At 46.2% G+C, this 23,302-nt stretch overlaps 1 protein-coding gene across 1 annotated transcript in view; it reads right to left on the bottom strand.

The window, feature by feature from the left end:
* Positions 1-19,580, bottom strand: part of PANX2 (pannexin 2) — a 32,827-nt gene extending 13,247 nt beyond the window's left edge. Inside the window, exon 1 of the mRNA XM_035128399.2 lies at positions 19,336-19,580. Coding sequence (XP_034984290.1) covers positions 19,336-19,561 — 226 coding nt within the window. The 5' untranslated portion in view covers positions 19,562-19,580. The remainder of the gene's footprint in view (positions 1-19,335) is intronic.
* Between the last annotated feature and the right edge of the window lie 3,722 nt (positions 19,581-23,302).

Genomic DNA, 23,302 nt, shown 5'->3' with positions numbered 1-23,302 from the left:
CTCTGGGCTCACAACACATCAAAAATTGTAAAACATCAGACATTAAAAAATTTCCCGATACAGGGTTGCCATCAGATGTTGTAATAAATATTATGCCTTAATAAATGTGGCGAAATGAGACACTGTTGTTTGTCCTGCAACAGACGGACATGGCTGGTCCTCTGGAAACAGCTAAACAAGGAGGCCGGAATAAGTGATAACATCTTTTGAAAACAGCAGCAGCAGCAAAATCAATCCTCAGAAATTGTTAAGTAGTTTGGCCCTCTACACACAACTCCTCTCGGCTGAGATCACGCTACCTGAAAGTGCTTGTTTTCCGATAAATGCAGCTCCATAATAAGCAGGCATTCATCGTTTGGATTTGAGCGTATTCTGTGGCATTAGTAATACTGAAAGTTGGGCTCTGTGACCTTTGCAACAACAGACCTCAGCATGAAAAACAAGAGACTAAAGCACAGCGGGCTCAGCTAATGGAGAGAGCTATTGTGCACGAATAACAGGGTTCACGTGTGACAAAAGAATGAAATGATGCACATCGTTTCCAAGCCATCCAAGCTTTGCATGTGCAAACTCGGCTGAAATGAATGAGAGCTGTACAAGAGCGCACACCTGTTAGACCGTGCCCGTATTGTACCATAACGTTATGCAAATGTGCCCAGAAAGGAATTCCCTAGCGCTCTTCTAAGCTGGGCTTATGAACAAAAATACAACACAACAGGTGAATTCCTTGATTTCTTTAATTGAGTGAAAAGCAGGCATTGCATTTTTCCTGCGAATCAGCTTAAAAGAACAACCATGTCCCCGGAACCTCTTTCTTCTTTCTGGAAAAGAAATGATAAATCGGTTAAAAGAGTTTAAATGAAACTCAATTCTATTTTGTTTGCCAGCAAGTAAATGTATCGGCTTTTCTCACTTTGGCCAGGTGATTTTTAAAAATGCAAATCCACAAATTGTTATAAAAACAATGGATGCCACTGAATAAGTATCACCAAATGAAATGCACCATGAACTGATGAATCGAGGACTCTGGCGCCATGTTTAGCAACCACTCCTTGCTGAGCCGCTCATAGGCAAGAGTTGTGGCTTGTGCAGGCTTGTGCTTTGTGAGAAGGTGACATGGGCCAAAGCAGGTGACTGATTCCTGAGTCGTCTGGGTGAACACTACTGCCTTCCATTGCCCGATATCCCTTCTAGCTTTGCCTAATCCAGAAGTGAAGAACCTCTGCTCCTTCTCCAGATGTTGTTAGACTACAACTGTCCCTCACCATTGACCATGCTGGTTGGGCTGGTGGGAGTTGGAGTCCAAAAGCAACTGTGGGGCCACGGCTTTCTCATCCTTGGCCTAGCCCCTCAATACTCTTGTGGAATCTGCCCAGAGGCTCGTATCCTGTGTTTCCATGCCAGTCGTAGAGGGAGCCCTCTCCCCCAACAGCCAGCACAGAAATGTATTCTACTTAGCAAGCTAATTGAAAAATTGTCTTCTACTGAGAAGGTTGGTGGAGAAGGGAGAGCTAAGGGGTGGGCTTCCTTTTCTATGTCGCCAGCGAGGAAACCCCTAGCCTGCTTCATCATAGGCATGGATTTCCTTGTTGTCTATGAATACCAGGCGTACTGTTAAAGGTCAAGGCTGCCACAGATCCATCCATGTCCCCAGCTCAATCTTCCAAATTCTGGATGCATCTCATAGCTACTGATTTGGATCTGAACTGTGACTGCCTCTGGTTTAAACCTCTGAACTGCTGTCCTGCAGTATTGATGTATCTCTGCTGACCAGCTTCTCCAAGACATTTGTCTCGGTTCAATCACCACTGAGGTCTGATCCTAGTGTTGCCTATGACTGAATACCAATGGTCTCTAAAACAGGCCCACACAGCCACGTGGAGATGGAGCATCTCCACCTCCATCATTCTGCCCGGACACTGAGGTCCAGCACCGAGGGCCTTCTGGCGGTTCCCTTGTTGCGAGAAGCCAAGTTGCAGGGAACTAGGCAGAGGGCCTTCTCGGTGGTGGCACCTGCCCTGTGGAACGCCCTCCCAACAGATGTCAAAGAGGAAAACAACTACCAGACTTTTAGAAGACATCTGAAGGCAGCCCTGTTCAGGGAGGCTTTTAATGTTTAATAGATTACTGTGTTTTATTTTTCTGTTGGAAGCCACCCAGAGTGGCTGGGGAAACCCAGCCAGATGGGTGGGGTATAAATAATATATTATTCTTATTCTTATTCTTATTCTTATTCTGTTTCAAATAATCAGGTGATTTGGTTGCCCACATCACAAGTGCTTACATTATACACCTTTTGGTGCCAGGCAAAAAAGTTCCTTTGGCTAATTGACACCCAATGTACTTTTAAATGTGTTCTGGGAGGGGTGATTATTGGTCTGTTTTTGTTACATATTTTGTGTTTCTTATATTGTTATTTTATGTTGCGAACTGCCCTGAGACCTACGGATGAAGGGCGGTATACAAATTCAATTCATTAATTCACTTAAAATAAACATAAAATAACAATATTATATGTGAAAAAACATAAAGGTGGCGTGCGATTGTTTTATTGTGCACCACCTTTATGTTTTTTCATGTACAGTGGTACCTTGGTTCTCGAACTTAATCCATTCCAGGAGTCCGTTCGACTCCCAAAAGCATTCAAAAACCAAGGCGTGGCTTCCAATTGGCTGCAGGACCTTCCTGCACTCAAGCAGAAGCCACGTCGGATGTTCGGCTTCTGAAAAACGTTCGCAAACTGTAACACTTACTTCCGGGTTTGCGGAGTTCAGGAGATGATTTGTTCGACAACTAATCCCTTCAGGAACCAAAGTACCACTGTATTATTATTATATACTGCACACACACACACAAAAAATACATCATAAAAAAAGTTGGGGATGAAATCTCAACTAGGAAGTGGTGATGATATTCGTTCTAAGTATTCCCCCCATTTAATAAAAATATAATTATAGTACCTCTGGTTAAGAGAAGTATCCTCAGTGGCAAACACAGTTTTCTTGAGAAAACATTCTCCCACAATATGCACAGTTAAATACAGACCCCTCTATGTCACGATTCAGAACACAGCTCACGGGCGAGAGTTCCTCTGAAACAAATGACCAGGTTTACGGGTTCAGTCTAGTTGGGGGCAAATGAAACACATTCAAATATTAAAAGAGCCGACCCTGTTGTTACTGTTTCAACGTAACTGTCTTTGGAGGGTCTCAAGGTGGGGGAGTAGCCGAAGCCCTGAAGTCAACGCGAGACCCTCAGGTGAGGTCTGAGGAAGGTGGACAAAGGCACTATATGCTCTTTGCTACCCCTTCAGTCTTAACTGGGCTTTCAAGTGCCCTCTGTTGAAAGAACAGATTATGCACATCTTTATCCCACCCCGTATCTGATTTGAAATTATTTTGTTGGTATATATGAAATCGTTTCCAATGCTTTATTGCTATATCGCTTGCACGTGTTTTTACAAGGCAGCAATTCATAACTGGAACGAAATAAGTCCATCTCCTAGACACATTGAGAATTTGGCTTGTAGGCTGGCCACATTCTGTCCCCTCTGCTGATGAAAGGGACCAAAACTTCTAAAGCCAACCTAGTCCTTCAAAATCTGGAAGCTCCTAAACAGGTGTGCAGCAATATCTGTGTGGTTCTTTATACCCTGGCTTCCATAAAGAGCATAAAACTGTACGTATACATGCTACTTCTGCGAAGTGGTTGTACCAGCTTTCTATATAAACCAATGTGGTTTCTTGTCCAAGTAGCTGCCCTTACAGAATGTGTCAAACATAAAAGTCTGAAAACTCATTTGATCTCGTTTCCTCAATGTCACTGCGGCATTAAAGAAAAGAGAGAGAGAGAGAGAGACAAAGGAACACAGGAATTTAGAAGCCCCATGGTATATTCAAATTATCTGAGATTCTCCCTAGCCTTTTCTTTATGGGGAAAGGAGACCGGATAGGGCTCACTTCCTGCTCTTTAAAGAAAATTAGCAGTTGTAGAGATCCAAAGTCTAATTTTAGCACACATCAAAGCTACAGCTATCATTTGGGTATGGCGGAGCCCCAACTCTAACTTGTTTGATTACATCATAGTCCTTTCACAGATCTGAAAATCATTATTTCAAAATCTGTGGATATTTTGCGCCACAAATCAAAATCTTCATCTTACTTAGCCAATTTTCTTTTGAATAGGTTTGATGGAGAAGATTGCATGACATCTTAACATGTTTTAGTGATGTTCACTGAGGTCCAGCTCCGAGGGCTTTCTGGCGGTTCCCTCCCTGCGAGAAGTGAGGTTACAGGGAACCAGGCAGAGGGCCTTCTCAGTAGTGGCGCCTGCCCTGTGGAACGCCCTCCCATCAGATGTCAAGGAAATAAACAACTATCTGACTTTTAGAAGACATCTGAAGGTAGCCCTATTTAGGGAAGTTTTTAAATGTTTGATGTTTGATTTTTGAACGCCATGCAAGTTGAACGTTTTGGCTCCTGAACGCCACAAACCTGGAAGTGAGTGTTCCGATTTGCGAACTTTTTTGGGAAGCCGAATGTCAGACACGGCTTCCAACTGAGTGCAGGAAGCTCCTGCAGCCAATTGGAAGCCGTGCCTTGGTTTTTGAACATTTTTGGAAGTGGAACAGACTTCCGGAATGGATTCCATTCAAGAACCAAGGTACGACTGTATTCTGTTGGGAGCTGCCTAGAGTGGCTGGCGAGGCCTGGCCAGATGGGCAGAGTATAAGTAGTAATAAAAAAAGGTAAAGGGACCACTGACCATTAGGTCCAGTCGTAACCGACTCTGGGGTTGCGTGCTCATCTCGCTTTTTGGCCGAGGGAGCCGGCGTACAGCTTCCAGGACATGTGGCCAGCATGACAAAGCCGCTTCTGGTGAACCAGAGCAGCACACGGAAACGCCGTTTACCTTCCCGCTTGGAGCGGTACCTATTTATCTACTTGCACTTTGATGTGCTTTCAAACTGTTAGGTTGGCAGGAGCTGGGACCGAGCAACAGGAGCTCACCCCGTCGCGGGGATTCGAACTGCCGACCTTCTGATCAGCGAACCCTAGGCTCAGTGGTTTAACCCACAGCGCCACCTGCGTCCCTAATAAGTAGTAGTTGTAATAATAATAATAATAATAATAATAATAATAATTCTGAGTTCTGAATTATTATTATTATTATAAGTAGTAGTAGTAATAATTCTGAGTTGTTGGGGCTGCCTTGGATGTGTGTAGGCAGTAAAACACTGGGTTGTATTCCGACCTAAGTCCACTGAATTCAATGCATCTATTCTGAGTGTGATTAAGTCAGATACTAACCCAATGTCTATCTGCAGATCTCTGGGATTCAAGAGCAGTAGTGTGACAACCAGAAAGGTAACCAATATAGAGCCACACCGAAATTGTTTTGGAAAGATGCACACGGATCTTGAGCTTTCTCATGAATTCTCTTCTAAAAGATCAGTCTGCCGCCCCCTGAAGGTGCCGTTCTATAGCAAACACTTACTTGGGAGTAGGCCGGGCCCACTGAGACATTCGTGAATAATTGTTGAGTAAATATGCATAGGAACAGTCTGCACAAGAGTGAATAGGAATATCTGTGGTTCAGATATACTACCAGTATCAAGGTAGTATACTATAGTTTAATTCCAGGGTGGCTAACCCCCAGCTTGGGGGTCGAGTCTACAATTTTGAAACACAGTTCAGATGAGGAGGGTCAGGCTGCTTTCCTGTGTGTGTGTGTGTGTGTGTGTGTGTGTGTGTGTGTGTGTACGTGTGAGACTATGGGGTGTCCACTGCCAACATGTGACCCTCCCACCCAAGAGTTGGTCAAGGCTGACTGTGGTCCTGTCCCCCAAAATTGTTAGCTACTCCGACTGAAAGACACACAGTGCACAAAGAGATGCTGTGCCCCATTCAAACTGATGTACTAAACTTAACACATTGAAAAGTACAAGTTAAGCAGGATAGATTACATACTGGGGATTAAACAAAAGACCGACAATGACTCATCAGTCATAGAACTTACTGTCTCCGCCATTACTTCTTTAGCAGGAGAGTGGTAGAGGGCTGCCGTAGGGAACTGCTAAGAGACAGAAAAATGCAGTATTCATGAGCGAATGTCATGAGAAAGCCAAAGAGTGGGCTATGGATTAATCTGCACACTGCCACCTGGCTTTTCTGCTGTCTTAAAAACAAAAAACCCCAACTGGAATCTTTGGGGAAGAGAAAAGGATCTATAGAAGAAGAAGAAGAAAAGTGCAATCTTTGCTGGAAGTCAGATACTGTTATCACTTTTGAAATATGCAACTCAATATTATATAAGCTGTCCTTTAAAAAGGATCTATCCTTAAGCTTCTGAAAGGGCATCTGAGGGATGCTGTAATTCCAGATGAGTAGCCAGTGGTGGAGGTTAACAACCCCTCCTCCTTTCATTCAGATGCCAGGGCTGCTGGGAAATGAAACCGCCCCTTGATCCGATGACAAATCATTCCTTTTGCAAGCCCCATGAACCCAGACACAAGCGAGCAGCTTCCGCATTCAGAAACCACAGTCACAGCAGTCCACAGAAAGACGCAACAGACTGAAAGAACTGGAGCAAGAACCCCATAAGCCAGGCATGGCCAAACCTGGCCCTCCAGCTGTTTGGGGACTACATTTCCCATCATCCCTGACCAGTGGTCCTGTTAGCTAGGGATAATGGGAGTTGTAGTCCCAAAACAGCTGGAGGGCCAAGTTTGGCCATGCCTGTCATAGGCAATAAGAGAACTCATTCCAATCCCTAACTGGCAATATATTCCTTGATGCACGGAGTCTTCATACTAGGCCAAGGGAATACTGGTACTTACGATTACAGTCCCATGCACCCTTACCTGAGAGGAAATCCCACTGAACTTAGTCCAAGTAGACATGCATGGGATAGCACCATTAAACTGTTCCTAGCTATTTCCTTGCTGCTCTTGCCATGAGGGGAAAACAAGACAGCAAATGTGTATCAGGTGATGAGAAGATCTGGAAGCAAGTCAAATCTCAGCACTATTTGGAAATGAGAGATCCTCTAATCCTGGATACTGAAACTCTTGGCTTGAAAGTCCTGTCTCGCAACTATGCCCCACCTGCAATGAAACCAGCTTCACCCCACCTGGCTTCAGCCCGCCTGGGGAGCTGCTTCAGCTGAGATATAGCCTTCGGATAGCCACATGCTTTTGGTTAAACCATGGAGCTTTTTGTGAAATGTGCTAATAAAAACGGGAAATCTCATCCAAATCACCTCCTAAAGGGCTGCCAACTCTCTTTAGCTCTTCAAATCAATCTGTAATAAATAGTTTGAGTTGTCTTCAACTAAGTTCCACTCAAGAGTAGACCCAATGAAAATGACAGTCCTAAGTTAGTCATGCCCATATATTTAAAGGGGTCTTCTCTAAGTATGGCTAGCACTGGATAGCACCCACAGGGATTTATGGGAGGGGCAACCCAGTGAATTTAGAAAATTGGGAAATATGGGCAATCACAAAGTGAGCTAATTATGAGGCTTTCCTTGCAGTGAAATGTATAACTATTATTATTATTATTATTATTATCATCATCATCATCATCATACCTTATACGTAGAGATGCCTCTGAAGATGGTTCGCAAGTGCAGAATTCAGCGGCCAGGTTGCTCACCGGAGCAAGATGGTTTGAGCCTATTACACCAATCCTGCTTCAACAGCACTGGCTACCAATTAGTTTCTGGGCCCAATTCAAAGGTGCAGTTTTGACCTATAAAGCCTTAAACGGCTCAGGACCACAATACCTCAAGGACTGCCTCTTTCCATATGAACCTACCTGGACCCTGAGATCATCTTCTGAGGCCCTCCTTTGTGTGCCTCCTCCTCGAAAGGTCCGGAGGGTGGCAACACGAGAACGGGGCCTTCTCTGCAGTGGCTCCCCGTCTGTGGAATGCTCTCCCCAGGGAAGTTCACCTGGCTGCTTCATTATACACCTTTAGGCGCCAGGCCTTTGGTTGAGCTGATTGACATGCTGTACCAGGCTTCCTCAACCTCGGCCCTCCAGATGTTTTGAGACTACAATTCCCATAATCCCTGACCACTGGTCCTGCTAGCTAGGGATCATGGGAGTTGTAGGCCAAAAACATCTGGAGGGCCGAGGTTGAGGAAGCCTGTGCTAGACCCTTTTAAAATGTGGCTCTTTGGGGCGGGGGTGTTATTGGGTTATTGTTCTTATTTTTATTTTATATATTGTGATCTTTTCTGTGAACCACCACCCTGAGACCTCCGGGTATAGGGCAGCATATAATAATAATAATAATAATAATAATAATAATTATTATTATTATTATTATTATTATTATTATACCACTCTCCATCTGAAAACATAGCTGCCAAGTTATCCCTTTTTTAAAGGGATTTTCCATTATGCTGAATAGGCTTCCTCGCGAGAAAAGGGAAAACTTGGCAGCTATGTCTGAAAATCACAGGGCAGTTCAAAAATAGTGGTTATATTCATCAATGGCACCATAGATATAGAAGGTTGATTAATAATGGAGATGCAATAAGGAGCTGGATTAAAATACTGAAAGTAGTACAGAAGATAGCCCTTGGATAATTAAGCAGTATCTTTTTAGAAGCATGATGTTGCTTCTGAAATAAGCGCATTTCCCCCTTAATGTCTCTACACCAGATCTACAGTTCAGAGTCAAGCCCATGCCCATGGACCATGCCCACTTAGGCAATTAATTGTTTTCAAACCTTTGCCCTCTCAAATTCAGTTGCTTGTCCTGGTGCACAGGAAAACAAAATGTTCACTTCAACTTTACCTTTGGGAATGTTTCCGCCAGCTGCTCCTATTCTGAAGCTGCTCTGTGCCCAGAATGTTATTTATTTGCTTGTAACACTTTGTCCCTGGGAACTGTAAATGGTCCGTCAATTTGTTCCAGCGACCATGCCAGAGTCACACCTTATGATGGGCTACCTGACGGTTGCCACACTCCGTATTCTCTGCAGGCTCTTCCTACACTCAACAAAGAAACAAAAAGCTAGCGGCAATAATTTTCTGCTTGGAGCTTCTAATTCCTCTACTAATTTTGAGGGACAAGCATTCCAGCTATTGAAAGTTGCTTCATAACCCAATGCTGTAATCTACAGCTATTTTACACTCTTTTTAAAAAAGAGTCTTTTTTAATATTTTCAGGGGAAAACAATGAGTTGGGACATCTCAGTGTAGCTTTTGAAAAGTTTTGAAGAAACTTATGTAGCGATAGCCACAGTCTACCCACAGCATTTTGTACCAGCTGGAGTCTTTCAGTATCACAATGGTCAAGTCTTGGGGTTATACCATACAGTTGTACCTCGGAAGTCGAATGGAATCCATTCTGGAAGTCCGTTCAACTTCCAAAATGTTCGAAAACCAAGGTGCGGCTTCTTACTGGCCGCAGGAAGCTCCTGCAGCCAATTAGAAGCCGCATTGGACATTCGGGTTCCAAAGAATGTTTGCAAATCGGAACACTCACTTCCGGGTTTGTGGAGTTCGGGAGCCAAAACGTTTGACTCGCAGGGCTTTCGGGATCCAAGGTACAAATGTATAATACAGTTTGATACGTTTCTCAAAGCAGCTCCATAGCGAGCAATTCCTTATTCATCTCTAGCCAAGGTGCAAACTATTAGGATCTCTTACACACGAGTAGGACCGTGGCAGAGACACATGCTCAACTGGCATGTTCCCTCCCTCCTGGTTGATCAGGAGCTTCGAAGGCTTTCTTCAGCCTGAACATCACAGCGACTGATGCCAACCGACATCAGCACACTTACAGATCCGCAGAGTTTGTGCAATTGCGTAACAGAACTCAGTAGCTCAGCATTTGGCTAATCTACGTTTATTTACATATAAACATACACGGAGCACTGCAACAGGGCTCCCTCTCTCTCAGGCAGCAAAGAGAAAGAGCAAAGGACAATAGTTGCAATTCAGGAAACAAAGTAAAACAAACATCCTGTCTCCGTCACGTCCCACTCTGTGGAATGAAAAACATATACCGTCATGTGATAGACAACAATCATATGACTGCAGACACAAGCAATGAATCTTTAACACAAACACCTTTACCTAGGCCAGCAATGGTGTCCAAACTTTTTTCAAAGAGGGCCAGATTTGATGAAGTGAAGGGCCGTGAGGGCCGACCAAAGGTGTTAACCTTTTTTAAGTATTGAAGTTGTTGAGGGTTTTTTTTTTTTTAGGATTTTACCCCAGAAAATAAACTGCCATAGGGGCTGGGTTAAATCGACCGGCCCCCGAAACGGACTTTGGACATGCTTTTTTGGGGGGAGGGAAGACATCCCTGCCCCAACAACACCCCCTTAGTGTGTGTACAAGCAGAAACAAATCTGATCCGAATGAAGCAGGCTGATGCGAGCAGCCGGAAGGAAATAGCTGTGAAATACACCATGAATAAAACAACTACATTGCGCTCGAAGGCGGTAATGTGAGCACATCCTAAATAAAAACAGAACTCAGTCTGCTGCCAAAAGGCTGCGTATCTTTTACACAGTGATTACTTTTTTCCCCAGTTCAGAAGCTTGCATGTTCTTACATCGACGGAAAATGGTTTAACAGAAGGCCCCACAACTTAACTCTTGCTACTTTGCCATCTTTGCCGCTGCCCCACAAAAACCAACCAAGGGATTAATGTGAGCACCTAAAAGGTTTCACTACAAACCCAAACAATTTGTTGGATCGGTAATTTTCAATGGGCTGTATGATTCACTTTCTAAAAGCTCGGTGTGTGGTCATTCAAGCTGAAAACGTATTGCTTTTAAATGCCTCAATGCAGATTCACACAACATTAATAGCTATTCACAAAGAGACAATAATTTCCATATCATATCCCATTGCTGTTCCCAGCCAGCCTTATTCCCTGGTACTAAACGGTCACATGGAAACCTAGCTCTTCTAAATATAGACTTATATCCACAAATACATTTGCATTTCATGTTCATATGATTTTTTAAAGATTTTTTAAGAAATAAGAAGTTACTCTGATAGCAATTTAATACCGCATGTTCAAAATGCTACTACCTTGTTTGCAACGGATACAATTGCTTCAGAAAGTTAGAGAGATATAAGGACACTTTGCATTTTCTGTACATTATCTTGTAATGCCTACAACAGCCTTGGAAGGGAGACCGGAGACTTGGAAGGGAGACCGGGATTACTATTCCTACATTGCAGATTGGTGACCTAGCGAGTGCACAGCAGAAGCAAGGTTCAAAGCGGCGTTGAGACGAAAATGAAAACCGACTTACACCACAATACTTGTGTTAAATCAGGCATCCCCAAACTGCGGCCCACCAGATGTTTTGGCCTACAACTCCCATGATACCTAGCGAACAGGACCAGTGGTCGGGGAAGATGGGAATTGCAGTCCAAAACATCTGGAGGGCCAAAGTTTGGGGATGCCTGTGTTAAATCTTCAAGGTTACCACAAGAGTCTTGGTTGCTTTAGCTGCACAGTTATCCCTCTGGAAATAGCCACTTAAAAAAGAAAAGAAAAGAAAAGAGGCCCTTTTACAGTTTGCAGCCAATTGCATTTTTATATCCTCCAGCAAAAGGTGGGAAGGGGGAACCTGGAATCCCACAGAATGCCTGAAGGTCTACACAGATATGGAGGAAATCAATAAGGGCAGGGCTAGCTTGGTGGTGGAGCATCTGTCTTGAACTCAGAAGGTCACAGGTTCAATCCCTGACATTTCCAGGAAGGGTGGATTTGATTTAAATCACTAGTCAGTAAGACGTGGTTTAAATCATATATTTTTTTACAAATGACTCATCCTTGCTGGTATAATCTTAATATTTACAACCAGATGAAGGTTTCATTTTTGGAATAATAAATTTTCAGAGTAGTTTTTACAGTTGTATCAAAAAGTACCGATTTGGTTATACTATTAGAAATACATAGATAGATAATTATGAAATTATTGTGAGGTTCATTAAGTTAACTGTTCGTATTTGGACAACTTTTCTACTGTACTTTATTGGAAGGAGAAAAAACAAACATTTCCTTAATAACAATTTAAACAATCAAAACAATAACATTATAGCATACATATCCATGTTTGTTAACTGATGTGGTTAAACAATTAGAAAAAAAACCTGAGTTTTAACACATATGAAAAACTTAAAACAAATCCTTATTTCCATATTTATTATAATGTAACTTAAATAGAAAACTATCTTTAGAATGATTTTTCCTCCAAAAGCATTTTATTTTAAAAATCCAATCTTAATAAAAAAAATCTGATTTAAATTTTTAGAAAATCATTTTTTTGATATATATATATATATATTTAAAAATCATTGATTTTTATCCACCCTGGACTGCAGTCTGGAACCCTGGACAACCACTGCCAATCAGTGTAGGCAGCACTGAGCTAAATAGACCAATGGTCTGATTCTTCTTAAGCCAGTTTCTTATGTTCCAATGATGACACGTGATTACTGTGCTTTATCCACTTGCCATGAAATCCTTTGAGCTAAAACCAACCCCAGAGCCTTCAGGTGCACTTCTGAGGCTGATGCATAATAGGCAAGGGCATGTTAATTTTAAAGAGTCATGATGAAGGGGAGCACTTGTAAGAACTCAGGGCAATGGAACCAAAGCACAAGGAGACTGTGTCATACCCGTCAACTCCCGGATTGAAAAATCTGGGATCAGCAGCAGCGCGGCACCGGAAGTCGCTTCCACGCATGTCCAGACTTGCGTAGAAGCGACTTCCGGTGCTGCTCTACCCGATTTCCGGTGCCTAGACATGGGCAGAGCGGCACCCAAAATCGGTTCTGCGCATGTCCAGACATGCACAGAAGGAACCTCCCTGGCCAGCAGGAGCTGCTTTGAAAATCCGGGGGAATTACGGGATATTTCGCCATTCAGGATAACAGCGGGGAAACGGGAGACTTGGCAGCTATGGACTGTGTGCCAGTAACAGGGCAGAGAAAGGGCAAAAGAAGGCCGACACCCAAAGACTTTGTTTGTTTGTTTTTTCTTTCTCCCCTTTTTTTTATTAAGGGTTTTCTTGGTTTACAAATATATGTGCAATGTCTCTTTTAGCATTTTTACAGATCAGTTTCATTTGTCGAGACATTGGTGAGGAGAGGGGAAGGAAAGTAGGTGGGGGGAGGGGGTGGGGGTGGGGTGACAATGTTTCTATTTTGCTTAATAAGTGTGGGGTTTTTTGTCAGCGTCGCTTGTGTAGGTTCTCTGCTGTTCACTTGTGTTCCTTTGATGGTGAGAGATGTTGGGGTTGGCCTAGGATATGGTTGTTCCTTTGTGGTTGGCTGTGGTGGTCTTTGTTTTGTGTGTGAGTGGGGTGGGTGAGTGTTTTGGTTTTCACAGAGGTAGGAAATCTGGAGGTTCAGAGTACGTTCAATATGCTGATGACACACAGCTCTGCTTCTCCTTTGCATCTGCAGGTGAGGCAGTGGAAGCCTCTTGCCTTGAATGGACTGGATGAGAGCCAACAAACTGGATCTCAATCCAGATAAGACTGAGGCACTGTTAGTGGGTGGTTCCCTAGACCAGATGGATAGGGGATCACCTGCTCTTGGTGGGGTTACACTTCCTTGGAAGGAGCAGGTTCATAGCTTGGGGGTACTCCTGTTGTCGCTCAAGGCTCAGGTGGCCTCAGTGCCCCGGAGTGCCTTCCATCAGCTTTGGCTGGTGGCCCAGCTACACCCCTATCTGGACAGGGATAGCCTAACTATTGTTGTTTATGCTCTGGTAACCTCAAGGTTGGGACCCAGGTGGCGCTGTGGGTTAAAGCACAGAGTCTAGGGCTTGCTGATCAGAAGGTTGGCGATTCGAATCCCTGCAACGGGGTGAGCTCCCGTTGCTCGGTCCCAGCTCCTGCCCACCTAGCAGTTCGAAAGCACATCAAAGTGCAAGTAGATAAATAGGGACCGCTCCGGCGGGAAGGTAAACGGTGTTTCCGTGCACTGCTCTGGTTCGCCAGAAGCAGCTTTGTCATGCTGGCCACATGACCCGGAAGTTGTCTGAGGACAAACGCCGGCTCCCTCGGCCTATAGAGCGAGATGAGCGCCGCAACCCCAGAGTCGGACACGACTGGACCTGATGGTCAGGGGCCCCTTTACCTTTAACCTCAAGGTTAGATTACTGCAATGTGTCATACGTAGGGCTGCCTCTGAAGATGGTTCAGAAACTTCAGCTGGTGCAGAATTCAGCGACCAGGTTGAAGACGGTTTGAGCATATTACACCAATCCTGGTCCAACTGCACTGGCTACCAATTAGTTTCTGGGTTGAATTCAAAGTGCTGCTTCTGACATATAAAGCAGGGGTGTCCAACCGGTCGGTCGCGATCTACTAAAAAAAAGCTCAACAACTTTGGTGAAGGCCCTCCCCCCAAAAGTTCAATAACTCTGATCACTGTTCCCCCCGAAAAGCTCAACAACAACTTTGGTCAAGACAATGGGTAGATCACTGCCAGCTTTTTTTTTGTGGGAGTAGATTGCAATCTCTTTGAAGTTGGACACCCCTGCTATAAAGCTTTAAACGGATCAGGACCGCAATACCTCAAGGACCGCCTCTTCCCATGTGAACCTACCCGGACCCTGAGATCATCTTCTGAGGCCCTCCTTTGTGTGCCCCCTCCTTGAGAGGTTCGGAGGGTGGCAACACGAGAATGGGCCTTCTCTGTGGTGGCTCCCCGTCTGTGGAATGCTCTCCCCAGGGAAGTTCGCTTGGCTCCTTCATTATACACCTTTAGGCACCAGGCAAAAACGTTCCTTTTTAACCAGGCCTTTGGTTGAGCTGATTGACACCTATACCTTTTTAAAAATGGAGCTCTTTTGGGGGGTGTAATTGGGTTATTGTTTTTATTTTAATTTTATAGATTGTGATCTTTTCTGTGAGCTGCCCTGAGACCTCTGGGTATAGGGCGGTATATGAATTCAACAAGTAAATAAATAATCAATCAATCTGTGTCTGGGTTGGACCACTGCAGACTCTTGTGTGGGTGGGGGCTCATGTGACCGAATGCTCCTCTGTACCAAAGCGCCCCTCTGCTAAGAAACGTAGGTGTCAAGGGAGCAAGGCGGCGCTAGGAACCCAGAAGGCAAAACCGAGATACCTAGGAATAGAACGGATGGCAAGCAGTGCTCCGTGAGGAACAAAAAGCAAGGGCAGCTTATTTGCAAAGGCAGCGCAGCATCTCTGGGGAGAATGGGAGTCACTCACTCGCCCCGTTGCACACCCTTGGCAGCTGCAGCGAAAATACAACCATGCGCTTCAAGAATGGAGGAGGCAACGTCTCTGGGAGCAGCTGGACATTGTGCGTCCTGTTGTTATTTGAGGGGAAGCGATCTCGAAATAAATTTTCAAGCATGTTTGTAATTGTGGTTCTGGGGAGCTAAATTCTAACCGCTTTCTGTTCATTATGCACCCCCCCCAAAAAAAAAACCCTCTGGGTGGTGGTTCCACTGAGGCCATGGACTCCAAGAGACACACCCTGCACTTTCAACTGCTTTTTCACAGAGGAGCAAGTTGGATAGTACACCTTCCTCTCAAACTGTTCCATTTACCATTCTACCTTCCACCGTGTTTCTGGCCACTCCTCCCCCACCCACCCCAATCACATCCGGGCGCTAAGCAGACACTTGCAGATATAATAAACAAGCAGTAACTTATACAGTAATTGAGAGTCTTCAGAGAACGCCACGTGCCCAAATACTACATTTTGTTGTAATCCTTGCAACAAGAACCCGATAAGGTAGAGCGGTGTGATTACACAGGATCAAGACTGTTGCTGCACAACATGCCAAAACTTTAGAAGAGATTTACCTACACTTTGGGAGAGTGGAGAAAATGTGATTTAAGTATATGGCATGGTTCATCTAAGGCACAGGTGTCAAACCCAAGGCCCGCGGGCCAAATGCGGCCCGCCAGACCTCCTCATGCGGCCCGCTGAGCGCCCCAGCCAGCAGGACCCAGCAGCGGGACCTTGCTGCTGAAGCGCCGCGCCGACAAACAGGCCGCTATCTGGTGACGCGCGGGGAGCGCTCCGCTTGGAGACTACAGCTCCCAGGGGCTCCTTTCGGGAAACCGTTCTCGCCTCTTACTCTCGCGAGATGGCCCGCCGCCGCTCCCTTCCCCAACCCCACCTCTCGCAACTTCGCGCTCGCTTTGAATGTGGGGCGGGGCGGTGGCAACGCGCTCCGCTGCCGCGTTGTCTCCTCCGACGAAGCTGTCCTTGTCGCCGTTCGTCCGGAAGCTCTGTAAGTCCTCCAAACCCCTCTCCCTTTCTGGCTAGAGGAGGCAAGCGCGCTGGAGCCGCAGCCGCGGCTTCCAGAGGCGCCGGAATGAGCGGCAGAGGCAGGGCTGGCTGCTGCTGCTGCTTCTCCCTCTCGCTAGCTCGCTCGCTCGCTCTGAACTACCCAATGAAGGGTTGCTTCACTGGGAGGGATCAAAAGAGCAGCGAGGGGTGTGGGAAGGGAGTGGGGTGGGAGAATTGCAACAGTGGAGAAACTGAGGTCGGGCTGCCTTTAAATGGGAGTTTTTTAAAAAAGGTTTCAATCCAAGTGGGGGGGGGGAAGGAAAAAATCAACTCCTCCTGATTCCCGAGGAAATCAGAAGCAGATTTCAAGACATTTAATCACACACAGGGTGTCACTCTTGTGTGTGTGTGTGTGTGTGTGTGTGTGTGTGTGTTATGCTTTTCAAAATCTGCTTCACCCAACAAGGACAGCGAATTTGGGTTTCCTGTAAATTTCCCAAATGGAGAAGGATTGATTGGCAAAAAAGGGGAGGGGGAAGGGGTGGGCGGCTACCAAAGGAGCGGAGAAGAATGGCATATTATCTGGCAGGGGAGGGGTGGCAGGAGGGAGGCAGCCCTCCATTCCTCCCTGGATAGTTTATATAGATCAGGGGTGGCCAACTCCAGAGAGACTGCTTGAGTTGTTGACCTTTTTTTAGGGAGATATATGGTCCGTTTTCTGAGGAACGAACAGAAGCAGCCACTAACGTTATGGAAAGGGTTAAACTCCGGCTTCACTTCCGCACAGGGAGAGAGGGCGGGGCCAGAAGGGCAGAGCCTCGCAGGGATCGACCAATAGACTAACTTGCAGGTTAGCTGCAACAGAATATTCTAAAGTAGAGCGGTTTGAGAATTTGTTGAATATAAAACATTTTTACTTGTCCTAGATACCTGCGTGCTTTGCTGATTACTGGATCCATGGTCCCTTGTGTTCACATTAATGTTTGCATATCGTATGACTTATGAGGCTCAACCCAAGGCTGCACTTCGACACCCATTTATACAAACCTAAGCTCCATTGGGTATTAAAGATACATAGGCTTGCAGTGCAGAGAATTCTTACATTTGCCCTCTGCTCCATGAAGGGCTGAAGGCTTCCTCACTCAGCCCCACACCCAAGCCCCTCTCCCCAGAGAACCCTGTGAGGCGCAGGGGGATGATGGGGGACCCTTGTAAATCCATCTTCCTGAACAGCAGCTCCAAGCGTTTGGCAATATTTGTATGTTAAAAAAAAATACTGTCTGTTACCAGAAATCATTTTTCAATAAATTGTACAATAATTGTACATTTGAATATCTACTTGCCATTCTGACTATGTTTCTGCTTTCAGAGCTAGTTATTACTTACATTATTACAAAAAACAGTAATAATTGAATGCAGTGACAATAATTTATGATAATAAAGAGTGGACACATAGTCCTACAGATGCAACCGGCCCTTTGAGGGTGACCAAACTGCTGATGCGGCCCCCGATGAATTTGAGTTTGACACCCCTGATCTAAGGCAAGGATGCCGAAACCCAAGGTCACCCAGATGTTGATGGTCTCCATCTCCCCAAAGGTGGGGGGATTCAAGTCTGGCAACATCTGGAGGGCCAGAGGTTCCCCACCCCTGGTCTAAGGGTACCAGAGTTCATGGCAGAGATGAGATTCAATCAGGCTTGTGTGTTTTTCTGATTCGAAGCTGAGCCTCCACAGTGGATCAAGTCTAGCCCCACTACTATGCCCTTGGCCTTCCCATTGCACATTGCCAAGTTTCTCTTCTCTGGGAGGTTTCCACCACTTGGCATTCCTTCCCTGTCATGCAGGAATGCTTTTATCAGAATCCTAATAAATGCCTGTTTTCATAGAATCATAGAACTGTTTGCCTGGCACCTTCAGGCGTCAGGCAAAAACGTTCCTTTTTAACCAGGGCTTTGGTTGGTCTGTTTGACATCCTGTACCCTTTTAAAATGCGGCTCTTTTCTGGGGGAGTATTATTGGGTTGTTGTTTTTATTCTGATTATATATGTTGTGATCTTTTATGTGAACCGCCCTGAGACCGCCAGGTACAGGACAGTATATAAACTCTATTAATAATAATAATTGGAAGGGACCGTGAGGTGCGAACCTTTTGCAATGCAAGAATCTTTCACCCAACGTGGGGCTCAAACCCACAACTCTGAGATTAAGAGTCTCATGCCCTACCGACTGAACTATGATTATTTGCCAGGAGGATGACTCCCCAGGGGCGAAACTAGGCTTTATTTCATACAGGTCAAAGACCCAGTTTGGCACCCCCATGCACATTTGCGTACACACACACACACACACATACACAGGCTGGGAGCCTCAATGGCACCCCTCTGGAAGCTTCATCGGGGCAATAACCCGAATAGCGCTCCCCCTAGCTACAGCCCTGCGCCTCCCCTCCTTCTAACTACTGGAGAAGGGAAGGGAATTGAGTGTGTGTTGCAACCACTGCTACCTCCCCCACCTCTCCCCTCTTAGGAAAAGCTTCTTCTACAGCTGCCAGACAGGCAGACTTTCAACAGGTGAAGCTGTTCCCCATTTCCGAGGTGCAGCAATAGGAGTGGGGAAAGGCTTCACCAGCTGTACGTCCGATTCCTCCTAGTAGTGCAGTGCCAGCACATTTGCAAAGCTTAGCAAAGCTCGGACATCTGAAGGCAGCCCTGTTTAGGGAAGCTTTTAATGTTTAATAGATTATTGTATTTTAATGTTCTGTTGGAAGCCGCCCAGAGTGGCTGGGGAAACCCAGCCAAATGGGCAGGGTATAAATAATAATTATTATTATTATTATTATTGCACGCTCACTGCAACCACCCAGTTTGGCGCAATCTGGGTCGGATAATAATAATAATTATTATTCTTAGCAGGGCCCGGCATGATTTCAAACTGGATGCCTTGAGACACCTGTATTGCAAATTGGCTGGACTGGCTGAGCCTTAGAGTCCCCTCCCAACTCTCCCATTCCATGCTTTCCATCCACGCTGCTGCCCTGAAGGCCCAGCAAGGCCCCACCTTACCGGCAAAGTTCTTGGTGAAAACCAGCGTGACGAGCACGATGGGGATGAGGACGGTGCCGATGGTGACGACGCGGTCAAAGGGCAGCTCGAGCTTGAGCTGCAGCAGCAGCGCCGCCAGCGAGCCCGCCTTGTCGTCCTGCGCGCCGGGCAGGATCAGCTCCTTGAGTTTCTCGCCCGCCAGCAGCGCCGTGGCCATGTCCGGGTGGTTCTCGATGATGTGTTGCATAAGCGGCGGCGCGGGTGGCTCTCACCCGGGCGCTCCTGCCTGCAGCGGGGGAAGCGTCGCCGCCGCCGCCGCCTGGCCGGAGGTGGTCCACGAAATCCAGGAGAAGATCCAGCGGATCCCGAGCCGAGGAAGATGGTCCCGGCCTGCGGGGAGGGAGGAGGAGCGACACCGGAGAGCGATGAGAAAAAGAGAGGGCGCACGTGCGGACCAAGGAAGGCGACGAGGCACCATCTCCCTTTTTGCGCAACAGCCGCGTCCCTAGCGAGACTGCGGCAACGGCGATCGGGAGTTGCCCTTGGCGCCCGCAGCCGCGGATCTTAGTGCCCGCCATCCCCCTCTTCCCAGGCCTCCCTTCCCCAGGCGGCGGCGGAGATTAAGCACCGTGCAATACCGACGAGGTGCCGGAGAGGCGCGACCCAGATTGCGCCAAACTGGGTGGTTGCAGCCAGCGCGCAAAAACCAGCGGGCAGCGCAAGCGCCGTGGGCGTAAAAAACAAACAAACAACCCTGCGTATTTAAGAATAATAAAAAAACCAGCGCGGTAAACATGTTATCGCGGCTCTGCTGCGTAATAAAAGCCTACCAGAAGCTGGTTATATATAATCTCTATATAGAACATATTATGTATATCACACACACACACACACACACACGACACACACAGATGTACCGGTATGTACCAAGAAGCTTGTAGCAGAACTAGAATTGTTCTTTTCCACTTACCTTGCTGGAAGTCTTTTTTTAAATCCCCGCGCTTCTCCTGCTCCAAAGCCGAGAGAGGAGCACAAGGGTGACTCGGCAAAATCAGAGAAGGGGAAAAAATAAAAAAATAAAAATCCGGCTGCAGCAGGCTGGCTCACTTCGGCCTTCACATGGTACTTCCTCTTGGTCCCCAAGTCTAGTGCAGGATCCCACCCACCCCCCTCCGAAGAAAGGAGGGGCGATTTGCAAAGGGCAGTTGCACGAAAGGAAGCGTCCTCCGCGGTAGCCGCCGCAACGAGCAGTTGGAGGAGGCGCTTTGCAGCGGAGAAGGAAGCCCCCCAGCGGAATGCAATGGGTTGAACGCCGCCCAGAGGTCCTTTAAGGTCTCCGTTTAAACATCTGGAATTGGTGGAGCTGCCAGCAGCAGCAGCAGGCGGGGCAGGGGTGGGGGGCTTTGCTCCAAGAGAGGAGGGTGGCCGGGAGGAGGCATGAGCTGCAGGAAGCTCCCGAGTCACCCAGAGCAACACGTTGTGCCTCGAAGTGGCGACAGACAGCTTCTCCTGCCGCTGGCGCGCTGCTGTTGCTGCAAACGCTCCCTGGAAATGGTTCGGCTGCATCTCCGGCTGCTTTTGAGACTGGCAGCCTGGTTAGAAGCGACGGAGGAAGCCCCTTTGGAGAAAAGGGTGGCCAGGAAAGCCGCCTCTGGGCCTCATTGTGGAGGCACCCAAAGGAACGCGGCGGCGAGCGCTGAAGCGGCGCAAATGCAAACCAAGAAGGGGATTGACTTCGCTTGCTAGACGCCCCATCCTCTTTCTCCCCTCCTCATCCTCCCTCTCTCGACACCTAGCTCTTGTTCTGCAATGGCATTAGTGCAGCCAGGTCCTCTGCATGTTTACCCAGGAAAAAAATCCTGCGGAGTTCGGTGGGTGTTTGCACTCCCGTGCCACGCGAGAGTGCATAGGGACTGCAGCCCTGGGTGGTTAGGATAGCTTTATAATTAATGCCCCCCAAATCCACACTAACACAGTTGTGTCATTTTAAGACTCGAATTAATAGTCTTGCTGGAAGGCGAGTTCTTGAGATGGCAATGTGCATTGCTTCCCTTAAGGCAGGTCCGAGGACAGTCCTTACTCAGTGTGGAGCCTCTGACCCAAACTCCACTGCTGTTTCCGAGCCATAGCCCCAGCATCTTTAGGTAACGTTCCCTTGAAACACTTTGCGGGTCTGGGGAGGGTGCGCGCGCGTTCCTGCGACTGCGAAGATAGACCCGTGTTTGTTGGGAAGTGTTTGGTTACACCCCAGGCAGATGGATCTACAGTACAGTGCAAACCTGCCTACTTGTACTGGGAGCCAAGCCTCAGTGGCCACATCGGGTCCTACTCCGATGTAAGCGCATATAGGATTGCAGCTTTAGAAATGGAAGTGGTCTCTGTCTTGCAGGGCGTCAGGCTAAAATAATGTACATACATACGATCACAAGCCACAGAACCTTAACACTTGGCGTTTGTGTTTTTTTAAAAAACCATGCATTTCTACTCATTTTCATAATTGTAGATCAAATCTCCCAATGGCCTTGAAGATGCATACACAAAGCAGACTCGAGTGCTTAGGAAAGCAACTATTGTTTGTTATTAAATTCCTTGCTTCATAGGATAATGTCTGCCCATTCACCTACTACCCTTCAGTGGAATCTGATACTGTACTTCCCTTTGAGGGGGTTTTCTTACATTCTGTGAAGTCTGCTTAGAATGCAGTCTACCACACTGCACTAAATAAACAAACTGAACACATTTATGCAAACAATTAGATTTGCATAATGAATTCCTATCGCAGAATTATTATTTTTTAAGTACAGTATACAGCCTTTGATATTCTGTGTCCGGTTACTTCTCCTATCTTTATTGTATTCATATTCCATGAGGAAGTTTATCTGTGCATACTGATTTTAATTCCACAAGGAAGGTTAGGCAAAGGGAGTGACTAACCTCATGGCTGAGCAGGATTTGAACGCAGTTATCCTGGGCCAAGCCCAACACAATGGTTTGGCTCACATGTGTGAACAACTGAGTGTACTCTCAGAGCTACAATTCCCAGAGTGGTTTAACAATCCACGCCCTTCCTTGGGAACTCTGGAATTGTATCTCAGTGAGGGGGAATAAGGGTTTCCTAACCCTACAACTTTGGGCAAAACTGAAAAAAGCTACACAACTTTGGCCATAAAAAAGAAAAAGAACAGCTCAACTTTGCAAAAAAAAGAAAAAGAAAAAAAAAGCTCAACAACGCTAGCATAGTGCAGGTGGGACCTCAAAAAAATTGCATCTGCTTCATTCCTCCCTCTAGCTGTCTTGCTGCCATGCTATCCGAAACAAAGCAGCAGTTGGCTTAGCATTACTTCCAAACCTGGGCTGGATCTAGACTCGTCAAAGAAGCGTTTCAGTTACTGTAAACGCGTTGTAACGGGTTGGCAAAAACGGAACCCCACAGCGCCACCTGGTGTCACAGTGTTATAATGCATATACAGTACATTGCACATAAAGCACTTTTTCTTTGCCAATATAGCTGAGTCCCTGATCTCATGCTTTGTCTCACTCCAAAGAAACCATAAGCTTGTTGGTGGCCAGGGTCTGTATGCCATGTATACTTGGTAGTAGAAATAGTGATAGGGACTTTGCTACTTTGCCTCGGATTCCACCTGCCTGTATGGAATATTATGTAAGCAAATATAAAAGTACACAGTACTGTACACTGTATACTTGTAAGCAAATGCAAAAGGCACGGCAACTTACAGTGAGAACTGAGAACTATGCAAAACTCAAGACAATGGATCTTCTTGTTATATTATAGAGAATGGGAATTCTTTAGTTTTCCAGATATTGCTGTACTACAACTCTCATCATCCCTAATTGTCATGCTGGCTGGTGATAGGCCCCCATCTCTGTTCTAGAGCAACAGAACATTTCTGATTCTGCTGAAGCTAATGACTGAATTAAATCTGATTGCAAATACACAGCCTAGACTGAGTCATTAATACTTGCAATG

This window comes from Zootoca vivipara, chromosome 10, assembly GCF_963506605.1.
Source record: "Zootoca vivipara chromosome 10, rZooViv1.1, whole genome shotgun sequence".
Lineage (NCBI taxonomy): Eukaryota > Metazoa > Chordata > Lepidosauria > Squamata > Lacertidae > Zootoca > Zootoca vivipara.
Note: the sequence above shows the minus strand (reverse complement) of the source record. Positions and strands in the feature narration are given on the sequence as shown.